Source organism: Aptenodytes patagonicus, chromosome 15, assembly GCF_965638725.1.
Source record: "Aptenodytes patagonicus chromosome 15, bAptPat1.pri.cur, whole genome shotgun sequence".
In the NCBI taxonomy this organism is placed as follows: domain Eukaryota; kingdom Metazoa; phylum Chordata; class Aves; order Sphenisciformes; family Spheniscidae; genus Aptenodytes; species Aptenodytes patagonicus.
The window spans coordinates 12452917-12475427 of NC_134963.1; the positions used below are offsets into that span (position 1 = coordinate 12452917).

Below are 22511 nucleotides of genomic sequence, written 5' to 3' on the forward strand. Positions count from 1 at the left end.
TGCTGAGTTCAGTATTTTCCACAGAATAGTTTAAGTGACGATATTGGATTGTGAATAGGTCATCCAAGGATTCTTAATTAGGCTTGATGTTACAAATGCAAAAAAGCACCCTTGAACACTTTTTAAAGTGTTGTCTTTAACAAAACAAAGAGCGAACTCTGTTTTGGGAGTGTGTGTGTGTACGGGGGGGGGGGGGAATATTTCTTCAAAAGTAGAGAAAAATTCTTCACCAAGGCAGAAAGCAAGTTTCAGCTGAAAATGAGTAATGATGATGATGTTGAAATAGAAACTCTTTGTAGAGAGACCTTGAGCACACAGGGAAGATTCAGCACTAGGACAGTCCAAGCAACCCCCGCCAGTGAATTACAGTAGTGCATTGTGGAGTGTTTAGGGCCTGGGGAAGGCTAACTTCAGGGGAGCAGGAGCCTGGCAGCGCTGGATCGTGGGGTGTGCTGGGTGCCGTGGGAAGCCCCGGGCAGCACGGGGCTCAGCGGGGCAGCAGAGTTTCCCCAGCATGGAGGCAAGCACTGGGGGCTGTGCAATTGCCCGTGCCTCCCGCAGCCCCCAGCCCGCGGGTACCGTTTCTCCCAACTCCTCCCGAGAGGAGGGCATTTTTGCACTGGAAGAATTCCCGCTGTACCCCTTCCCTCCCCCACAATGCCGGCGCCTCGCTCTTTTAGCCAGGCTGAGAGTTGATCCTAGTAGGGGGGGTGGGGGCGAGACATGCAATGAAAGACCGGGGGGAGGCCGGTCTGCTCTGCAGCCCCTGGCCCCTCTGGGATCGGCTCTCCTCAGGCGAGGCGAGGAGGTGGGGGCCGCTCTGCGCCTCTGCAGCTCCGGGAGGGTTTGCATTGGACGATGTGCGCCTGGGGAGGGGGGGAGGTTGCCTGCAACCCCCCCCCCCCCCGCCGGCCCCTCCTCCTCTCTCCGGCGGGAGGGGGGCCTGGGGGGCGAGCTGCAGCCCGGATATTTGGGGGAGGGGGCGAGCGCAGCCCCGCCGCCCCCGTGTGCCGCGGGCGGGGGCCTCGCTGCCGGCTCGGCATTGGAGGATCGGTGCTGGGGAAGGGGGAGACTGCAGCCCCCAGCCCCCGCGGGCGGGCGGGGTGGGGGCCGGCCTGCTGGCTCTGGCTGCTCTTGCATTGGCGGATGCGGGGAGGGAGGGGGGCAGGAAGCGGGGGGGCAGGGGGGAGCCTGAGTGGCTGGAGGGGGGGTCTCTATGAATAGGGTGGGGGTCTTCTCAGCCAAAGAAGAGAGGAAAGTTTGCGGCGCCGGTGGTGCGGGTGCAGCGAAGCGGGCGGGGCCCGGACCGGAGCCGGCGGCGGCGGCGCTTGGTCGGGGAGCAGCAGCCGGGGGGCCCCCGCTGGATTTTTGTAGGGGGGGTGGTATCGCCCCCTCCTTCTCCTCCCCCCAGGGGTGAAAGTGCAAGAGGAAGTGCAGCCGCTGCCATCTTTCCTCCGCTCCAAACACACAGGGACGGACGGAGCCGGCAGCCCGGAGCCGCAGCCGCCGGAGCCCCCTCCCTCCCGGCTTGCTGCAGCCGCGCCGCGCACGCCCCTTCCCGCGGCGGCCTCCGCGGCCGCAGCGCCTCGTGGCGGCCGGGCCCGGGCGGAGCTCGCGCGCCGGCGGCCGCGGCGGCCCCGCGCGGCGCGCGCCCCTCCGCCGCCCGAGCCTTTTGTCTCGCCCCCCCTGCAATCCCCTCGCGCTGTGCAGGGAGCGCAGCGCGCGCCGCCGCCGTCGGCCCGGACAGGGGCGGGGAGGAGGAGGCGGCGCGCGCCGCCGGGCGGCCTGAGAGCGCGCGCCCCCTGCGGGCGCCAGCGGGGCGGCGCAGCCCCATGGAGCGGGTGAGCGAGGCCGCCGCCTGCGGGCCCTCGTCGGGCTGCTACACGTACCAGGTGAGCCGGCACAGCGCCGACATGCTGCACAGCCTCAACCAGCAGCGCAAGAACGGCGGCCGCTTCTGCGACGTGCTCCTGCGCGTGGGCGACGAGAGCTTCCCAGCGCACCGGGCGGTGCTGGCCGCGTGCAGCGAGTACTTCGAGTCGGTGTTCAGCGCGCAGCTGGGCGACGGGGCAGGTGGCGGCGGCGGCGGCAGCGCGGAAGGGGGCGCAACGGAGGCGGCAGCGGCCGGCGGGGCTGCAGCGGCAGCCGGCGGGGCCCCCGGGGGCGGGCGGGAGCTGGAGATGCACACCATCAGCTCCAAGGTGTTCGGAGACATCCTGGACTTCGCCTACACATCGCGCATTGTGGTGCGGCTGGAGAGCTTCCCGGAGCTCATGACGGCTGCCAAGTTCCTGCTGATGCGCTCTGTGATTGACATCTGCCAGGAGGTCATCAAGCAGTCCAATGTGCAGATCCTCGTGCCCCCCGCACGCCCCGACATTATGCTCTTCCGTCCAGGGGCTGCTGACCTCGGCTTCCCGCTTGACATGACCAACGGTGCCGCTTTGGCACCCAATGGCAACGGCATTGCTGGTATGCCTGAAGACGAGGCCACACGGGCTGCGCTTACTGCTGCGCAGTCCTCCCTACCTGTTCTGCAGGGTGTGGACCGCCTGCCCATGGTGGCGGGACCTCTGTCCCCACCACTGCTGGCCTCACCCTTCCAGAATGTTGCTGCTAGTGCCCCCACTTTAAGCACCAAGAGGGGCAGAGGGCGTCCCCGTAAAGCCAATCTCTTGGACTCCATGATGTTTGGTACCCCAGGGGGCCTGCGAGAGGCTGGTATCCTGCCTTGCGGCCTCTGTGGGAAAGTATTTACGGATGCTAATCGTCTTCGTCAGCATGAGGCTCAACATGGGGTAACAAGTTTACAGCTGGGCTACATAGACATCCCACCCCCAAGACTGGGCGAAAATGGTGTCCCTGGTCAGGATGACCCTGATGCACCCCGAAAAAGAAGCAGGACAAGGAAACAGGTGGCCTGTGAGATCTGTGGCAAGATTTTTCGGGACGTGTACCACCTGAATCGGCACAAGCTGTCGCACTCTGGCGAGAAGCCTTACTCTTGTCCAGTGTGTGGCTTACGGTTCAAGCGGAAAGACAGGATGTCCTATCATGTTCGATCTCACGATGGCTCTGTGGGAAAGCCCTACATCTGCCAGAGCTGTGGAAAAGGCTTTTCCAGGTAAGAGAGTACTGAATAAGGACCATAGACACAAACGGAGACCTAGGAAGTTGTCTTTCCTATCCCTTGGGAAACAAGAACAATTTGCACTTAGGATAGTTTGACTGTTCCATTTTAAAATGTCTCAAGAAATGAGACTTCCATCATTTCCGCTGGGATGCTATTCTGCAGTCTCTTGAAAGGGTTTAAAAGTAATTAAGACATAGAACTGGGAGTCAGCTGGCTTCTGGGTAACATTCCCAGCTTTGTCCCAGGCTTGGTGTATGCGTGTCCTTGGGCAAATCAGTTAGTCTCTCCCTCAGATGACTCTTCTGTGAAATGGGTATTGAAATAACCACCTACCTCACATAAGTGTCTTAAGACTACTGATTTGCAGGTAGTTTGAAGGTGCTGTTGAAGTGCAAAATATTAATACATCTCAAGATTATTATTTTTCTCGTATCCATTTTAAATTTTCTTTTTCTTAACTTCCCTTCGTTTCTCTTAGTTCGTAATGTTTTTTATCACCCAAATGTGAAGGAAGAGGTGAGATTTCAAAGGCTGCAGCATCAAGTATCTTTTAATACATGATCTTTGTGTCCTTTGGGTTTACATCCTTCTGAAGGGGATCCTGTTTCTGCCCTGCAACATACGTAAGATCTGTGCATTTAATGTTGCTGATTTTTTGTTGTCGCTGTTTGTGGGAGTTAATTTAATAAGTAGTTTGATACACGTAGTCGTGTTTAGCGGTATCTTATAGTCTGAGTTAATGAATTTGAAACTTTTTTGGAAGTTTGATGCTCGCTTTGAGACTAGAAGTAGTGGGGGGAGGGGGATGCGTACACTCTGTGTTACTTTTGTAGCAGCAGTCGGTTTTCTACAGCTGTCGATTTGCTCTAGCAGGAGGGAAGGAATCGAGATGCAAAAACAAATCAAAAGGCTACTAGGGCTAGAATTGTCCCAGCTGTATAAATGTAGGAATTGTGCCCCTGCTAGCTCTCTTTTTGATAGAGGGACTTTTTGTTACTGAAATAAATTAAGAAAATGTAGACTCTTTTTTCTTTTTTTTTTTTAAATCAGCAATAATTAGGGGTCCATTTTCATAAGGACTACAAATTTAGTGATGGAAAGTCATAAACCAAAGATTTCATCTGTAGCTAGAAGTGAAAGTATTTTTCTTACTATAGTGCTACCTGGGATCATCTGCCAATTTTTATTATTTTTATTCACACTTAAAGGTTTCTGCTGTTGCTGTGTGAAAGGTTTTTGTCAACAAGGGAAAGTGAAAGATACATGTTGAGTTCTCATTTTTCCCAGTAAGTTAATGTGAACAGGCAGGAATGCTGTTACAAAAGTAAACAACAAAAATGTCTACACATCTTTGTAAAATCAAAGTATGAATGAAAAGTAGAGACTCTTTCTTTAAGTTTCAGTGTTCAGTCGTAGGAGCAGCCAAAGGAACTTGGAAGCGTGATGTCTAATTTTAGTATCCTTTCCTTCATTCAGTAGCACAGCACGTGAGGTTGCTAGGCTTGAGGTACCTAGAAGGACCCCCAACCAGTCTTTCCGGTTACACCGCTCCAGCCCACTTGCTGGAGCATCAGGTTTAACAGCCTGACTGCAAAGTTCAGTCTATTTTCTGTCTGCAGTGCGTGAATTCCATCCCGCGCCCTCTCATTGGCGCAGCTGGAAAGTTGGGGGAGGAGAGGGTGGAGAACTTGTTTCCAAGCAGTTTTGGCCTCATACAATGAAAAGCTTTCTTCCCACTGGGAGAAACTCCCACCAGGAAAATCTGCAGCTATTCAGTCCTCTCTTCTTCAAAGTAGGCTTTACTGATTGTGAAGAATGGTCTAACTTTTTTCAGTAATAATTTGCTCTTCCATTGCACCTTCTAGTTGGGACCTTCAGAGCACTTTATTTGTATTAATGCAGTCTCCCCACCAAGTTGTGAGTTAGGACAGTATTTTTTCATCTTGCTGGTGGAAAATGTGTCACAGCAACAGAGTTTAGAGTCAGTCTTTTTGCACAGAGGTGCTGAAAGTTGGCTTCTTACATCCATGTTTGGGACACAAACCAAAAGGGTCTGATTTTCAAATATTCAGCAACTGTAAATCAAAGTGCCCTGACCATCAAGATCTAAATAGGATTTTGGAAGGGGGACATACAGGCTTGAAAATTATAGCTTGTATTTCCTGTTTTCTCTGATCATTCAGTCATAATTTCTTCCTGAGAAAATGCTGCCTTTTTAGCAAGTTGGAGAGGGTACTTATCAAGGTAGAGTCCCAGTTGTTGGGGATCTGGTTCTTGGAAAGTTAAATATCACTACATTTGTAATAGATCCACCACTGGGATCTTATCTCTTATCTCTTTCTTTTTTTGGTTAAAATTGTAAGTTTATTTTTAGTATTTGTTTTAAGTGTGCTTATGTGTATCTTCTTTTAAGGCCAGACCACTTGAATGGACACATCAAACAGGTGCATACCTCAGAGAGACCTCACAAGTGTCAGGTAGGAGCTGGAGGGGTTTAGACTGGTGTATGGGTAATCTTTGGCATTGCATTTATGTGTGCAGACAATTATGAAGTATCAGTAAAAATACCGTGTATGTGTGAATTGGGATAAATGTTTGTAAATAACAGTGTTCAACAGTGACAGCTGTTTTACATCCCTCCCGTCCCCCAGCCCCTTGTGTCATCTACAGCTTTGGTCCTCCTGCCTCCCTCCCCTTCTACCAGATGTTCTTCCCTGCTGCTCTATCCCAGTCTCACCCTGGATCTCTTACCCAGCCACCTTGTCCCTGGGCTTAGAGTCAATGTCACAGATGATTTCCTCTGCCCCCACCCCACCCCCTTTTTTTTTTATTGCAGTTGTTGCCAACAGGAGGCTCCAATGCTGACTTCTTTTTTTTTTTTAGAATAATTTCAAATAAAAATGGTAAATTATCATAACTTGCCAAGATACTCTTTTTTTTATCACATAGCCTTCAGAACATTGCACTGAGCAAAATTGGAAGCTTTTTTTTATTCCAGGGAGAATATAAATAACAGCATCACAGCATTGTAATACAATGTCATAATGTTGTATATAGTTTTTTACAGTTAATAAATAATTCGCTAGGGTTTGAAAGATCAAATCAAGAAAGATATTTTGTGATTCATTTGTAGAGAGATTTAAAAGGTGCCTGGAAGTATTAATTAAAACCAAAGTTGGGAATCAGCTTCCACTATCACCCACTGCCTTCACATAGTTGTTGGGCAAACTTCTAAAATATTTGTTGGGCAAATTTCCAAAACATTTATTGGGCTAACAGTCTCCATGCTTGGTCTCTGAAGAAAGATTTATTTAATTATTTATTTAAAGAAAGTTGGAGCAAGATCATTTTCGTTTTCTTTGAAGACAGTGAAGGTTAGAGGATTTCTTTTCTTCTAAAATTTTTAATCACATTTTCTGAACCTAGTCAATCCTACATGACTGCTGCCTCCTGATCTACGTTTTTTTTTCCCATCTCTTGACACACCTCTCCTATGTTTCCTCCAAATTGTGAGAGTTTTGAAACATTTTGCAACTTTAATAATCCAGTGAACAGTTTTTCAGACATATAGAGCCATCAAAAGGTTTCTGTTGACCTCCATATGATCTGTGGAAGCCCAGCACCTTTGAAAATCAGGCCATAGAGCCTTCACATTGATTTAACTGCATATCCTATATAAAGCCTTAGGTTAGTTTAAGCTTCTTAAGATGATTTAGGGGTGTTAGATTTATATAAATTGGAAAATTCCACTCATAAAAAGACTTCACAATTTGGGGGTAGCAAGGGGTCTGGGTGGATGAACTGAAGATGACTACAAATTTTTTCCATAAGCATGTATTTGTGTGCAAGTACAAAAATGAATGTTTAGGTCCCAAAATAAACAGAAACTCATCAGTCTTTTGCCAGTTGATACCAGCTGTAAGTTGTAACTGATCAACTCTGTAAGTCTGAATCAGAGGATACACTGAGAGCTAGAAGGTAAAGAAACACGGAAGCTAAGATAGTACAGCCAAGCTCAGCTCTGTCTCCTTGCACACATGTATTTTGTGATAGTAATTTCTAAGAACAGTCTTTCTCATTGTGTGTTGTTTAAAGTGCCATAATACTGTATGCACTGTTCATTTCAGTTAAAAGGTATAGGCTATTGGTTACAAGCATCAGGACAGAGTTGAGGTGGTCATTCAGGCTTGGTTTGCTCTTGATTTTTGACTGCTTAACCTTGCAAAGTTAATTTTTCATGAATCTTAAGGTGTAGAAAATTTGTTAAGGAGCTGTTGTGTGTCTTTGCAAAAAATACTTCATAATATCCTGTCAGATTTAGAAAGACTTCTTAAATACGCACAGATCTGATATACACGGTACAAACCATGGAAGGCATGCTATCACACTGAAAATTTGTTTCACATCTGAAAGCTGATGTATAAATTGATAAAGTTCTCCTTGTGATTATCTCATAACCAGTAACACTTCTGTTCCATGACGTGTATCTAAACACAGAATCTGGCCACTAAGAAGGAAAATAGCTTAATATTGGCATGCTGTTTCCCCATTTTCCATTCTCATTTTCCATTGATTTTGTTTGGCAAATTAGCTCCCCATGAGAGTAGCCTGAACAGCATTGAGCATCCTTTTTGAATCTGTTGAGTTCCTGTTGAAAATTCCTGTTATTGTCATGCTTTTGTTTATGTTTACTGCAAAAGAGAAATACTCTGTCAGTAAACAGAAAAGCTTTCCAGAATCCTCTGTCATAATGGCATTCTTGGAAGTGGTGCTCTGTTACGATTTAAACAAAATCCATGTAGCTTTGCAAACCAGTGGATATCTAATGTTTTGTTGATGTGGCATCATGGTACATTTTGGACTCCCAAAACAAAAGCTTGAAGGTGTCAACCCAACTTCAGAATAAATAAAATGAAACTATGAGAAGCAGGACAATTGTAAGCTGAACATCAGTGCAACAGCTATAGTTTTCAGTGCTCAGTGTGTAATCCTGCACTCATCCCCCTAAAATAATGGTTGTGCTTCACAGATCTTTGAAAAACTATCCTAAGTTCCAGCACCTGTAGCGCCTGATGCCAGACAAAGACCTGATTCCAGCTTTTTCGTTACTGTTAAAATAGACTCAGAATAGGGAAGGCCTCCACAGAGCCAAGGCAGCTGAGAAATCGGATCCAAGAAGTTGCTTTGGTGTCCAGACAAGACACCAAATGGCACTCTGGATCTTTTCCCCTGGATTGTTGTGTTGGTGATTTTTTTTTTTTTTTTTTTTAATCTGACAGTTGAGTTCTGGATGTAGGAGAAGGGGTAAGTCAGTTTTCTGGCCATAATGGGATAGCTCAGTTTGCTGATTCGTCACGGGAAGGGGTGAAGGTGGGTTGTTGGCTTTTGAGTGTGAATGGTATGAAATTTAGGCTGCAGTTTGGGAGGAAATGGTAATCTGAAAATCTGTGGACGTGAAAGAACAAGGGGAGAAAACAGAAGTTTGCTCCTTCTCAGAGACAAGAGACAGGTGATTCTTCTGGCAATTTAAATAAAAAAGAGAAAAATGCAAGTTAAATTAAAGCAAAACTTTTGACAAAGAAAAAGATCTAGTTATTTAAGTAAACCTAAAATTGGCATCCCAAGTCCAGTGCTTTTCCCATTGATTTCAATGCAAAATGAGTTTCTTCCTGTCCTAATTTCTCTTACTTCCTGCCTATTAGCAGGAAAATGGCAGCCACCATGGAATAAGCTCAGAGACATCCACATCCATAGAAAAGTTGAAACTTCAAGAGGTATTTCTTAAACAATGTTTTTTAAACTTTATATATATTCTTTTTGATCTATTTATATACCTGTGCAATGTTTGATAGGAAAGCACTGGAGAGTTTTCTTCTGTGATTAACAATTAATGATAAATACTTAGCACTCATTTAGCACTTTACATCTTTTGTAAAATAAAACTTTTTTTTTTCTCTATACCTTTTATAAATATTAACTATTTGAACATTAACTTTGGGGTTTTCTTTAAGTCTAGTCCTGTCTCCCATTGTTATGATTCAGCTAAACTGGTTCTTGCTTTCTCCACTGGACTTAATTTTTTTTTTTTTAAGCTTCTTCGCAGATATACTTACTATATAGCTTATCCAAAGGTGAACTTTGCACAACTCAGCAGCAAGAGTGAGAAATCAAACACAGAAATGATTATATTGCCTTTCCCTAAGCTTTCAACTTGATAAGTTCAATATGGGACAGATAATGGTTTTACTTCTGGCATCCCTGTATTTATGTGGTTTGTCTCTGGTCTGCTTCATCAACTAATGCACTCCCAATGCTTTTGTATGGACGCTTACTGTGGCTCAATATTTTTAGACTTATTGATGATGGATCTCTTGGCTGTCATCTTTGATTGTCTAGTTATATATCTTTAGTTGATATCCAACAGATTGATTAGTAACAGTGCTGGAATCCTGCCTTAAATGAGTGTTTACCTCTAAGATCATTTTAGTAAGTGAAAGCTGCACCTGTTTTGCTCAGCGCTGTGTACTGAGATTTCAAATTAAGATAAATCTTTCATGTTCAAGAATTTGCCTCTTAATCTTCACTACTTGTAATTTATGAGTCTTTGTCTGTTGAGCTTAGTTAAACTGTGTGTATTGCAGAAATTCATATAATTTTACTGTTGTCTTTTTAAGTTCATTAAGTCCTGATCCTCTGAGGTGCTAAGTCTCATGCTTGCCTCAGCTCTATGGGAGTTTACCATACTTAAGCATCTCATAGGATCGAACGAGTGTAAAGCCTGTTGAAATTGATAGGTACTTTTCAACTGCCTTCAATGTTTTTTGGATTAAGCTCTTGATTAACTAAATTATATAAAATGATATGGGTTATCCTCTTCTGTATTATCAATTTCACTTACTTGAAGTTATAATTTTATAATTTTACTAGGATTGTTGCTTTAACAAGCCTATCTCTGCTGAAACAGTTGTTTAATTACACACTGATACTTGAAAAGACAGAATATATCCAGTTCCCAGGTCACTTAATAGTCTCATGTTATCTCTTATGGGGTTCTGGTTATACATTTTAAAACTGTGTTATTTTATATAAAGGTGGTATAAACGAAACACTGTACACTCTTGAATGTCACTGTTGCCTGCTTGGTCTAGTCATTTTAATGTATGTTTGCTTTTGTTTTTCCTCTTGCACTTGTGAGCAGTGGTTTCAGACTATATCTTTAATAACTTGTACAGTGTATTGCTGGAGATTTATTTTCCTTCACATGGAGACAGAGCAAGCCTTTCAGAACTGGCAGGCTGTTGTAGTAGGCTATATACATGCCTGCCTGCCAATTGCTGTGATTATAAAAATGGGAGGGAGCCTTCACTCATATGGATTATGGCTGGGAAGTGGGCAAGTAGAATCAATTTTATCTTATGCCAAATCAAGCTTGTTTCATGGTAGTAAGTGGAATATGATACCTTGATCAGGGGTAAGTTATAAACAGATTACAGTGTCATGCAGTTATTTTGATACCTGCTCAGTTCTGAGGCTTCACTTCTACAATTTGTCTGCACTGCTACTGTGGATACCAGGATGGTTCTTTTACTGTCTTTCGTTATGTTCTCATACCAACCAGTTCTCTGATGCTTTGTTTGTATGTCTTCATACTCCAAAGGGATTCTGTGTACTGAAATTAGATTGATCAGATCAAAGAGTAAAATTTAGGAAAATGACAGAGAGGACATTTTGAGCGGTCTAAAGTGATTGTAATGGCTCAGTGAAATGGCAGAATTTACTGTAAATGGAATGAAGTGGTTTGTGCTATTTCTTTTGTTAAATATTACTTTAACTTTTAGTATCTTCATCCTCAGAGAGCAGCTAAGGCCTTACAACTCTCTTGATTTAAGTTTTACTGTCTGTAGTATGTTAGAGCTGTTTTCTTGCTTTCTTAATTCTTTCGAGTAGTAACATCACATCTTGTGCAGTATGTTGGTGATCTGAATTTTTTATTTGTGGGAAAATAGCTTGTGCATCATGTCATTTGTGTGTTTGCACAGGGTCTAAGGTATTTATTCTAAAGAATACTAAATATATTCGACAATATCTGTGCTTTTAGCAGCGTTGATGAGTCACACGGTTCTCATTATACCTGCAGACTTGTAATGCTTCCTTTGCCACTCGTGATCGACTGCGCTCACACCTAGCATGTCATGAAGACAAAGTTCCGTGCCAGGTGTGTGGGAAGTACTTGCGAGCCGCATATATGGCAGATCATTTGAAGAAACATAGTGAAGGACCAAGCAATTTCTGCACTATCTGTAACCGAGGTAATGAAGAAACTATTGTTTTATTTCACTGGGACGGGACAACACTTGAGGGAAGCTGTAAGGCTACATGACTCTGTCTGCAACAGGAGGAGGTTATACCATATATGTGTACCTATTTTTTGTTTTTCTTATTGAATGCGTAACCTTGAAACTGATGGAGCTATAGGTCTGGCCTTTTTACATGGCTGATAGTTCCTGAAGAAACTCAGTTTATATCTGAAGCAAATTGTTTCTAGACAGTTTTAAGAATTTTATTTGCTAAATAGCCAGATCCCTATAAAGTAACCGTAGTATGTTGCCTTGCCACTATTCACCATGCAGCTTTTTTTCTATACCTGGTTAGACTTGAGTCCTTGCGTTCAGTTTGGAAGAAGAATCTTTGAAATACACACCAACTTGAAAATTATACACTGTACATACAAAAAAAATTTACATTATTATCAGTCTCGCTTAACCTCCTGGTGCAGCAGTAGAGTCAAGCTGCTTCTCCCTCTTAACCCAAGAAATTTCTTTGTATTAACTTACATGTCTAAAACAAATTTTGTAAAGAGCACTAGAAATGTGCTTTACCTTTATTTGTACAAATACAGCTTTTCATAGAATCATAGAATATCTCGAGTTGGAAGGGACCCATAAAGATCATCGAGTCCGACTCCCTGCTCCTCGCAGGACTACCTAAAACTAAACCATATGACTAAGAGGGAAGCTTTTCCATCTGTTTGTGGTACTCTTCAATTGGAGAGAGTTGTAAATTTAGGTTTTGTGGGATGTAAGGCAAGCTGGGAAAATAATTTTGACTTACAGGTGTCTTTTTTTTGAATGATGAATACACAACTTCAAAATATATTGTTGGCTCACACAGGCGTACATACCTAGTAAGTGTAGGAAGAGGTTGCTGCTCTGTTTTGGGATCTTGTTTTTTCTGATGAGTCATTTTTTTATGATGTGTGTTCCCTTTTCTAATTTGAGAGGTGAAATCTTTTGAGAGAATAAAGCTGTTCTGTATTTAATGTGAGGACTGTACAGTGAGCTTTTGGATGACTAGGAGTTGATGAGTAATGAGAGACAATAAATTGCAAGGGAGGTATTTCCAGCAGTCGAACCGTCTGTTAGGTCCTGAAAGTGATGTTAACAGTTTGAGTGGAAAAGGCACCTGCGTTGAAAATATTCAGATTCTGAAGCTCCAGGTAGATGGTACGAAATGAAACTTGGCCTCCTTTTCAGCTGAAGGCCTATCTTCTGAAAAACTGCTTAAGCTTATCCCGATTCTTTTTGTGGTAACAACATGGAAGACGCTGTCCAAGATCCAGGTGCTATCCTGCTTTCCTTCAGTTGAACATGGTGCCAAACAGAAACTCATATGGGTTGGGAGGAATTGTCTTGTTTCCAAGATTTGTAAGCTTGAGTTTCAACTTAACTACCACTGGATGTCACTGCAGCTCTTTCAAAATTCAGCCAGCATGACAAAGACAGATCTGGCATTCAAACAATGAAATGACTAAATGGTTTATTCACATTTTACAGGTTTAAATGTACAGTGGAAATTTAAATAAAATACACATTTCTCTCTAGAAGGATAGGGAACCTGTTGTACAGCAAACTTTAAGCAACTACTTTCTTATGGTTTGTGTATTTCATATGTGTTGCCAGAATTTAGTCTGCTGTGAATTTCAGTTTACATCAGCACTTAGAAAATATAATTAATCTGATGAATTATTGTTAAATATCTACCCAGTGTTAAAATTCATAGGAAAGGGAAGTTACAGACTGGATTTATCAAACAACTGTGTTATGAACTCATTGTTATATGCTGTGAATTTTGATTATAGGTTTATGATCCATGACAGCAGAATTTTTAATCCAAAGTGTTCTAGAATCAAATTATAATGTTCATTGTTTTAAATAGATATCTTTTAAATTGTAGAGCCTGGCAAGATGAAGTATAGTGGAAAATTTCTGGATTAGAAACATCTATTCCATAGGCATTGGTGCAGTCAGAAGCTACGTGCCACCCCTCCGACTGTGGTTGTGCCGTGGCTATGGTGCTTGTGCAGTGGGATTTTGTTTTGTTCTTCCCTCAGCTAACGTGCTGGTGTATTTTTGTATTGGAACTTAGCTAGTGCTGGATATAGTAATTGTCAAACAAGAATGCTCAAGCTGCTTGTAGAGAGAATTTTGGATGTTAGCCCACCAAAAAAAAAAAAAGTGGATGAAAAGGTGACTCTTACACAGCTGAACATATCCTAGTGTTAAAGAAAGAGCTTAGAATCCCTCCATTTATCCCATCAGGCTGACGGCTTTTCTGTGGAACTTAATCAAGTGTCTCACATTCTTTTAAAGGTTTAACAGATTTAGGAGATGGGGAACTCAGTAGCTGACTGAAAGCAGTAGCCCCTGGTTTGCCATGTAATGCATGTACCCATTTGCTGATTTTATTTATTTATTTATTTTACAAAATGGCAGTATAATGTCCAAAAATTACCATCTGTGGGTTGATGTTTTTTCCAGGTTATTTTCTCACTTAGGGTCTTCATGCTTAGAATAATTATGGAAGCAATTAAATCTTGTTAAATCAGGGAAGCTGTGCAATGTTTTTTTCCTGGGATTTTCTGTTTGTTTTTTTTTAAGAATTCATCTAAAATGTGCTTATGAAAACTAATCCTCATTTTTTAAGACAAATTCTCTTTAATCAGTTTGAATAAAAAAGACCTGTTCCTGCTTTGTTGTTACATAATCTTCTATTACCATCCTTAGGAACTTTATTTGCTTGTGTGGGCTTTTTTAAAGAACTTGAGAGATTAATGACTTTGGCAAGTCTAGAACTGGTACTTTGTAATAACATGTGCAACTCAGAAGATTCACTTTCTGTTTCAGACACATACGCATTGTTTGTTTCACAGAAATCAAATTAGTGAAGGGTAAATATTCCAATCACAAGTTAGATGGAATTTTTTTTTTTTTACAATAAGATGAATTCTTGTATATTTCATGGTGGATACAGAGTTGATTAAAGCAAGACACATTCTCTGGATGTTCCAGCTAAATCCAAATTAGAATTTTTGAAAAAGGAGCATCCTGCAATTATTTCTATAGTCTGTCTCCTTATAGATGCTATCTAAGACATCAAGGGATAGATCCCATTTATATAAAGCAGATCATTTCCTCTCTATGCAAGTTTTTAATGTTGGTTCCTCTGGTATGAAGATTTCTTCATCTGCTCTGCAAAGCTGAGATGTGTATGGGTAAAGCAATAAATACATTCCTCCTTTGAAAAATACTGCCACTTTATCCTCTGCATTAACCTGACTTTTACTTTTAAAAATCTCTTTAAAAACAAGGATTATTGTCTATGAATCCCCCATCTTCCTAAGACAGGCATTCATAATTAAGGTCTGGTGGGAAAAAAGAAAAAAAAAAAAAGGCCAGTGCTAAGTGCTTCAGAAAAAAATTAGGATAAAAACAAACAAACAAAAAAACCCACTTTAAACAGTTTCCTATGAAGCAGTTGGCATTCTTACTGCTTTGATGGAAGTTGATGACTCACTTGTTCATCTGCCAAGTGCATAAAGGGGAGCTAACACACTTTGCAGGCAGTTTTCATTATATAAAACAATGTACTCTACAAATAGAATTGCAGAGTTCAGAAAAAATACTGTATAGCAGAGATTACAACTTCAGATTTTCCTGTGTCGATTGTAGTATAGAAAAACACTGAATATGTGTATGAAGTCCTTTTTTAATGGCTGGCAGTGAGATTTTAATGCATTGCTACATAAAGAGGCTCATCTCGGCATGCATGTGGTTATTAGACACATGTATGAAATAAAGGGAAATACCTTGTAGTTGGAAGTATCACCATTATATCTGTACATTGTGTCCTTTTCTCTACCAGTCAAACACTGGTTCTTTCCATGCCTACAGTCAATTTTTGGTGTTTGGAAAAATGTATTCTCTTGTGGCCCAGTGAGATATTCAGTACAGCATTTTGTGTCTGGGGGTAGGTCTTGCACTATTTCGGAGGATAATATCCTTACATTAATTCCCTGGATGACTTTGCCTAGGTGATTCTGCTCCATTGTATTTTGAGAGTCTTATGTTCTTGGTTTCTTCAGTTGTGATGTATCTACTTTTCTGTACTTTTATCTTCAACTCGGGGTCTACAGTAACTATCTCTTGTTCATTCTTGGCAACCCGCCCTTTTTCCCCTTCAGCAGGTTGCTGTGGAATTCTGTCTTGCTCTGCAGGTCCTGTACATATAATTCTTAATTATGCCTGAATACCTTTGATCCTGGCTTTGAAGAAAAGTCTGGGTAGAGGGATATTCTGTTGGGTAGGCACAGGGAATTCTAGTGTAAAGCCACGTTCATTATTAAATTCAGTGCCTGAAACTAACAGCTGCTGTCAGAAATCCACCCCAGAGAGGTGTGCCAGTATTGGGTTTGCATCCTTTCTAATATATTATGTATCATCAAATGTAAATGCAGTTATATCACTATAAAAATGGCCTTACAGTAGTGTATCTATTCATATTTAAAGTGAAGCATTGGTGTGAAAGTTCTCTTGCAAGGGCTTGTGCTGTAAATGCTGTATTGGTTTAAAAAAAAAAAAATCTAGGTCTTGGGTTTTCTCTATCCAGAAAGGGAACCTGGAACTGTGTCTGTGACGGTGAAACTTGTGTTATGTTCTCAGTTGTTAAAGGAAAATGTTTCTAACGTGAAAGTGCCATAATACTCTGTTCAAAATTTAATAGAAAATTAAGATGGTTGTTGATAGGCTTACCTGTGTAGGAAGTCTTTAAAACTCTGTCCTCCTTGTGCCTTGTATATGGTCCAAATGTACTAGTACTAATTGCAAATCTTGTTAAAATCTGAATTTAAAAACATTCCAAAATATATGCGAGATAATCTATTGCATTAAAAGAAAAGGCCATATTTGTGAGACTTCAAAAACAACTTAAAAAAAGCACATGCACAAGTGTAAAATATTGTTTTGTTCAGAAATCAGTTGTTTGAAATACATGGTTTTTAATTTCAGTGGTTTGGGCTTACAGATCAGAGCTAATAGAAATATTGAAATTTTCTTTTAATTTTTTTTGTTAACTGCAGACAAAATATGAGTTTTAGTATGTTTTTTTAAAACTCAGGATGAGCTGAATGAAGGAAGTATTTTTCAAAAATTACTATAGAACAAAATTATATACCTTAAAAACTCAGTAGTTTTAGCTTTCTGCCTTCTAGGATTCACTGTAAATGCTAGAAACCTAAGAGGAAAGCACACTAAATACCAAAGAGGGGTGTTACTAGATGGCATTCCTTCAAATCTTAACAGCATAAAATAAACTAATTTGAACTGTCTTCCAAGGTATTATCAGATGATGAAGGCATTTTTAATTAAAATAAAACAGCACAAAAATGGTGAAGAGACAGGGTTGCCTTTTTGTATCATGTCTCTTCTGCCTTTTTTTCCAGAAAGTTTCATGTCATCTGCTAGGTTTGCTTACATAGGATTTCTTTCTCAAGGAGGCTGTTCTTTCATCATGACTTCCAAAAAGCAAATGAAGTCTAATGAAAGGTATGCATTGCATTCATTGCCTGATTATGTCTAGGAATCCTACTTGAGCATGTTGTAGGTAACCAGAAACCAAGCTAGTATAATGGCAGCTTTGTAATAGGGAGTAGGAGCAAGAGAAAGATTAAAAGAACAGGGAAGGCAGATGTGTGTCTTTGCTGGTGGCAGGATCTCATCTCCTTTTATCTTGTTTAGGTTTCTCCTCTGCCTCCTACTTAAAGGTCCATGTTAAAACCCACCACGGTGTTCCCCTTCCCCAGGTCTCCAGGCACCAGGAGTCCATCCCGAATGGGGGAGCAGCGTTCCACTGCGTCAGGACCTATGGCATCAAAGGCAAGAGACTCGCTGCTCTGCACCTTGCTGCTCTGTGCAGAACTTTGTGTTGTGGGATGTTGGGCTGGGCATGAGAAAGGGGAGGGAGAAAGGACAGGAAAAATACTGGAAAGAAGCTTAGGGAGATGCAGAGAAATTACATAGCATCACATAGTATGTAATATCTGTCCTTGGATAGCCAAATTAACAAGTCTGGGGGAAGGAGATGGACCCATAAGGGTATGTGAATTTTTGGCATCCTCTCTGATTTTAGAGATTGAAAAAGCCAGTTAGTTCATCTTGAGCATCTTCCTAGGAGCAGTCGATACTTGAATTTTACCTGAGGGGTGCAGATCCTTGACAGTTCTTAGTCCCACTATACTTGAATCTTGCGTCAGTCAAACCATGTTTCTGATTTCTGATGAAGGAAGGGGGAGCTGCAGAATGCAGTTCATAAAGATTCTTCGGCAGTGAAAGCAATATTCATCCTCAGGTTGATGAGGAGCCACGCAACTATCTGTAGTTAAACTTACACTTTTTAATGCTGCTGTTGGGGAGGAGAGGTAGAGGATCATAATAGTACTGCTACTTTTTTTGGTTTTTAACCTGCATTTAACTTCGGGGGGGGGGGGGGGGGGCGGGGGGAAGATGTTATTGTAAGAATAGCTAAAGAGTATTTAACTTCTGAATATGTAAAGCTGTGTGTTAACCTATGTAGAATAGTTTGCTTTTTGCTTCTTGGTTTGAGCTGTTAGTATTCCTGGTGAAGCTGAAACATCAGAAAATTCTTGAAAACCATGGTTGTCCCGTGTTGTGCCCAGGAGAACACAGCAGGCTGGGTTAAACAAAGTCTGTGCCAGCGGAAAGCTACAGTTGTGTTATTTTTTTTCCTGTTGAAGTCCTGATAGAGTTACTACAGAAGCCCTTTGGTTCTGGGTGGTGTGCTGACTTAACAAGAGATTTACTCCAGCCCAGTGGTGTATTGATTTCATGCATATCCTGTTTGGTTTGTAATGCCGAGTCCAGAGCAAATCTGTCTTTTGGGTTGTGCCAAGTGGTTCTTTGGTCTTTTAGAGTTAATAGTAGTTACAGCTTATTTGTATTCAGAGAATTGTTTAGGGAGTACGTCTGGGTTTCCCACGCTCATTCATATGTGCTGAGCAAAAAGTGTGGACAAACTTTCTTGGCATACTGCCAGAGGAGAATGAAGAACACTCCAAACATACCAATGGCTTTGCCAGGATCTGTATCCAAATGACTTAAAATAGTGTCCCTAACCTCTCTCCTGTTTCACACTACAGTATTTAAAGATGGAACAATTTTGGATTATGAAGTTCACTTCTAACAGCGTTGCACTTAACTTGTAAAAAAGAGTTCCTCAAGACTAAATGGAATTGCACTTCTTAAATTGCAGTAGCTCACTGCTGTTTTGCTGAGTATTTCCAGGTTTCTTCGCATTTTGCTGCAGCCTGTTATACTTTATTAGGTTTCTAGGCTCTTCCCCAAAGTATCAGCAATATTTCAGAAGTGTGGGAGTGACTTGTACAGTTAAAAACTCATCATTAGGTCCATCCTTTTGTAGTGCCTGAGGTATAAACGTTGTGAGACATCTTTGGGATTCAGAAACATATTATATAAACCAGAGACCCAGTATGGATGCATTCAGCATCATGACAAATCCAGAATAAAAACCTGGATGTTGCTCTGATAGCAGCCCGGTGGTTTGTAAAGAGGACCTATGATCAAGGGCTTTAGAATATGAGGGGTTGCGATACTAAGTGTGTATCATTCTGTCATGACAGGCATTAATGAAATCAGGTGGTAATCAATATCATCTATTTGGATGCATGTTAAATAATTTTTTGGGGAGATAAGATTCTGAAAACTTCTCTCTTTTCTTTTTCCCGTAGAAGGCCAGAAATGTTCACATTCGGACCCGATTGAGAGTTCTGATTCATACGGAGACCTCTCTGACACCAGTGACCTCAAGACTCCTGAGAAACAGAGCACCAATGGGTCCTTCTCGTGTGACATGGCAGTCAGCAAAAACAAAATGGAGACGGAAGGAGAGAAGAAGTACCCTTGCCCTGAATGTGGCAGCTTTTTCAGATCAAAGTCTTATCTGAACAAACACATACAGAAAGTTCACGTCAGGGCCCTTGGTGGCCCATTGGGGGACCTCGGTCCTGCTCTAGGATCCCCCTTTTCACCCCAACAGAACATGTCTCTCCTGGAATCATTTGGGTTTCAGATCGTCCAGTCAGCATTTGCATCATCCCTAGTGGATCCAGAGGTTGACCAGCAACCAATGGGGCCAGAGGGGAAATGAGATCAGTTTGATCTTAACAAAGCAAAGCAGCAGTCTGGCTATAATGATAAGATGCTGTGAATGAAAGAGGAAATAATGAAATCTGGTTCTATAGCTGAGAATTTTTTATTCATTTTAGCTTCCCTCTTTGTCTCATGCCCTACCCCACCTTTAAACCTTCACTGAGGAGAGGGAGGAAATGCTTCTTAGCTGATAAATTACAGAAGATGGTGACCTTGAATAGGAGACATGACCTAGAACACCAAATGGAGCTTTAGAGGCTGCTGCTGGTGTTTTGTCATGATCTTCTAGAATAAACAGAAGTTGCCAGCACTGATCTGAGAATTAGACAGTCCTAGTAACTGAGGCACCTGGGGAGCTACAGCTACAAGGAGCTATTCTTTTGTACTCTCTCTATTCCCCACCTTTCCTAACCTACCCCAGAAAAACAGTAAGTTTTAAAAACAGACCCATTATTGATCCATTATTGAATATAACATTAAGTAAAATGCCCCGTGGTACCTAGCAGGTTACAATGCAGTTGTCCTTTTAAAAACAGAAAAATTTAAAGAAGGTGAGAGAATTTGAACCCCTTCTGCCATTTGTGAGGCTGTGAGTGCTGCAGCAGGACTGAACTGCTGAGAAAAATGACCATTCAGAACAGGTTGGTTTTGTTACTTTTAACCATTAAACTTGCTGTCAGGTTTTTAATTCTCTATTATTATTATTTTAGGACCTGTTGTAGTGAATTGCTACTGAAAAGCCAGTGTAAGGCGATACACAGAGCACTCTTAAAGCAGCAGTCACATTAGGGTTAGTATTAATTTTTTTTTAGATGTACCATAATTAATAACTTGGCTAGTTGATTGTTTTAAGTCTATGAAAGAAATAGTTTTATGAAAAAAAAAAAGAAAAAAAAAAAAGGAAGAAAAAATATCATTGCAGTCTGGTTGACTGGTGCTCATTTTTCATGTGGGGACCTAGGGTATAAACACGATCAGCTATCGGGTTAACACTATGTACCACTGACTTGTTTAGTGTGAATAAACCCAGGGGTTCACAGAGTGATTTTGGTTTAATTGGATTGGACTCTATTAAAGAAGTTAGTATGTTACTTTGCATCCCCTCGTTTTGTCTGGTTTTTGAGCAGTTCAGCCACCTGTCCAAAAGGTGTGCAAATGAGAACCAGTAAATAAGACATTAATCCCTCTCTACACTGTACTGTATTCTCAGTGACCTGGGCTTTTTGGCTACAGTCATGCTCTCCTGATCTGCCTCTAGTCAGGTTTGCAAAAGCCAGTCTTACTCCTTTCTTTTCCAAAGAAGAAGGTTTCTACTATAAGAGATGGGAATTGCAAACAGCATATCTCTGAAAAAGAATTGATTACAAAATGCAAAGAAGCTGGGCTCTAGATTGTTGGAGGTTCTGTTTAATCTGAAAATACCACTTGTGCAGATATAATGTCCTTTCTTGGCCCTCCCTCTCCTTCCATGTAACTTGTCAAGGTCTTTATGTACCAAATCCAGGTATAAATGTTGTTTAATGAACACAGGGTTAGGAGTTAGGAATACTCTGAGTTATAATTATGGTTCTGCTGTTGATGCTCAAGGTCACATAGGACAGCTCACTGAATTTATTCCTTAATTTCCCATCTGTGAAAAGTTTACTCACAGTTGTGGTGAGGGTTAATGAGCAAAGGTTTAAGCAGTAATTTGGTAAACTGACTTGCTGTGTGTACCGAATGTTTCTAGAAAGGCCATTCTGAAGAGCCCAAGTCCCTCACCAAACTTGCATTCTATGAAACAGTAACTGTCTCCATCATTAATACAATGCTGGAGCAGGATAGACCACCTCAGACCAGGACCAACATCCTCTGCAGGAGATATGTCTGTATTAGATGTGGACATAGCTACAAACTGCTGTTGTGCCACAACTTGCGTTGCCTAGGTGCTCCTAATCCAAACCCTGCAGCTAATGCATAACTGAAATAAGACACATTCCTGTTTTGTTTTTATGTTAGAACTATAGAGCCTTTTGTAAGTATATGGATTTTGGAATGACGTTCTAAATTCTACAGACTCAGAAGCCCCAGCTTCTCTCTTGTAAGAAGCTACTTTTTTGTACTTGCTCTCGAGTATTATAAACCAAGGATGAATAATCAATGGCTTTCTCTTTATAGCACCAGCACTTTCTAAATTGAGAGCATGTTGCAGTGGACTTGATGTTTTTCTATTAATCTGTGTTGGGAGACTGAAGGACATGTTCTTCTCCATTCATCTTCCCCCCAGAATCCCTGGAATAGGTATGAGTCTCATTTAAAAGGGGGAAAAAAACAAAACAAAACAACCCACCTTCAAACTAAAGCTTCATGGAATTGCTATTGCTGTACTGGTAAGCTTAGTTGACAAGTAGAAACAGGTCATTTCGGAAAGGTAACAAAACATTTTAAAATACCTTACAAATCTAGACCACGATGAGACAACCTTGTAAGCTGCCAAGGAAGTCAAGATAGAGCAGGCTTTCAGTCAGCATAACAACTCATTGGGATTAGCAAATGCAACTGCAGTCACTGATTTACTAATAGCTTGTATTTAAGCCACCAGGAAAATTTCTGTTGAATTGAGGCTGTATTCTGAAAGATGTAAGAAGTTTGTGTCCCTGATGTTCCTATATGCATTCAAAGAGGGTGCACTAGTCATAAAATTCAACTCCAAAAGCCAAGTCCAGAATATAGGATATTTTCATCCTACATTTTAACTCCACTGACTTTAGTGTTACTAGTGGGTTGAATTTTGGCCACGTGTATCAGAATTTTGAACGCTACAGAATTTGACCTGATGAAACAAATGAAAAGCCTTGAACTAAAAAGGAAGCCTTCTA

At 41.7% G+C, this 22511-nt stretch overlaps 1 protein-coding gene across 3 annotated transcripts; it reads left to right on the forward strand.

Annotated features, from left to right (window-relative positions):
• Positions 1-1832: 1832 nt before the first annotated feature.
• Positions 1833-20751, forward strand: PATZ1 (POZ/BTB and AT hook containing zinc finger 1). 3 transcript variants are annotated; one of them, XM_076353276.1, is made up of 6 exons: positions 1833-3124; positions 5547-5610; positions 8836-8907; positions 11271-11442; positions 17206-17343; positions 19233-20751. In XM_076353276.1, exons 1-6 carry the CDS (start codon positions 1833-1835, stop codon positions 19649-19651), a joined length of 2157 nt encoding a protein of 718 aa, XP_076209391.1. In that variant the 3' UTR covers positions 19652-20751. The 3 variants fall into 3 exon arrangements, with proteins under 3 accessions (XP_076209391.1, XP_076209392.1, XP_076209393.1); XM_076353277.1 differs by lacking the exon at positions 8836-8907; XM_076353278.1 differs by lacking the exon at positions 8836-8907 and having other exon boundaries at positions 17271-17343; positions 19233-19353.
• Positions 20752-22511: the final 1760 nt, after the last annotated feature.

Coding starts and splice junctions, on each gene's coding strand:
- PATZ1 (XM_076353276.1), top strand. CDS start 1,833: ATGGAGCGGGTGAGCGAGGCCGCCGCCTGCGGGCCCTCGTCGGGCTGC. Junction 5,611..8,835: donor AGAGACCTCACAAGTGTCAG/GTAGGAGCTGGA, acceptor CCTGCCTATTAG/CAGGAAAATGGCAGCCACCA. Junction 11,443..17,205: donor CTGCACTATCTGTAACCGAG/GTAATGAAGAAA, acceptor TATCTTGTTTAG/GTTTCTCCTCTGCCTCCTAC.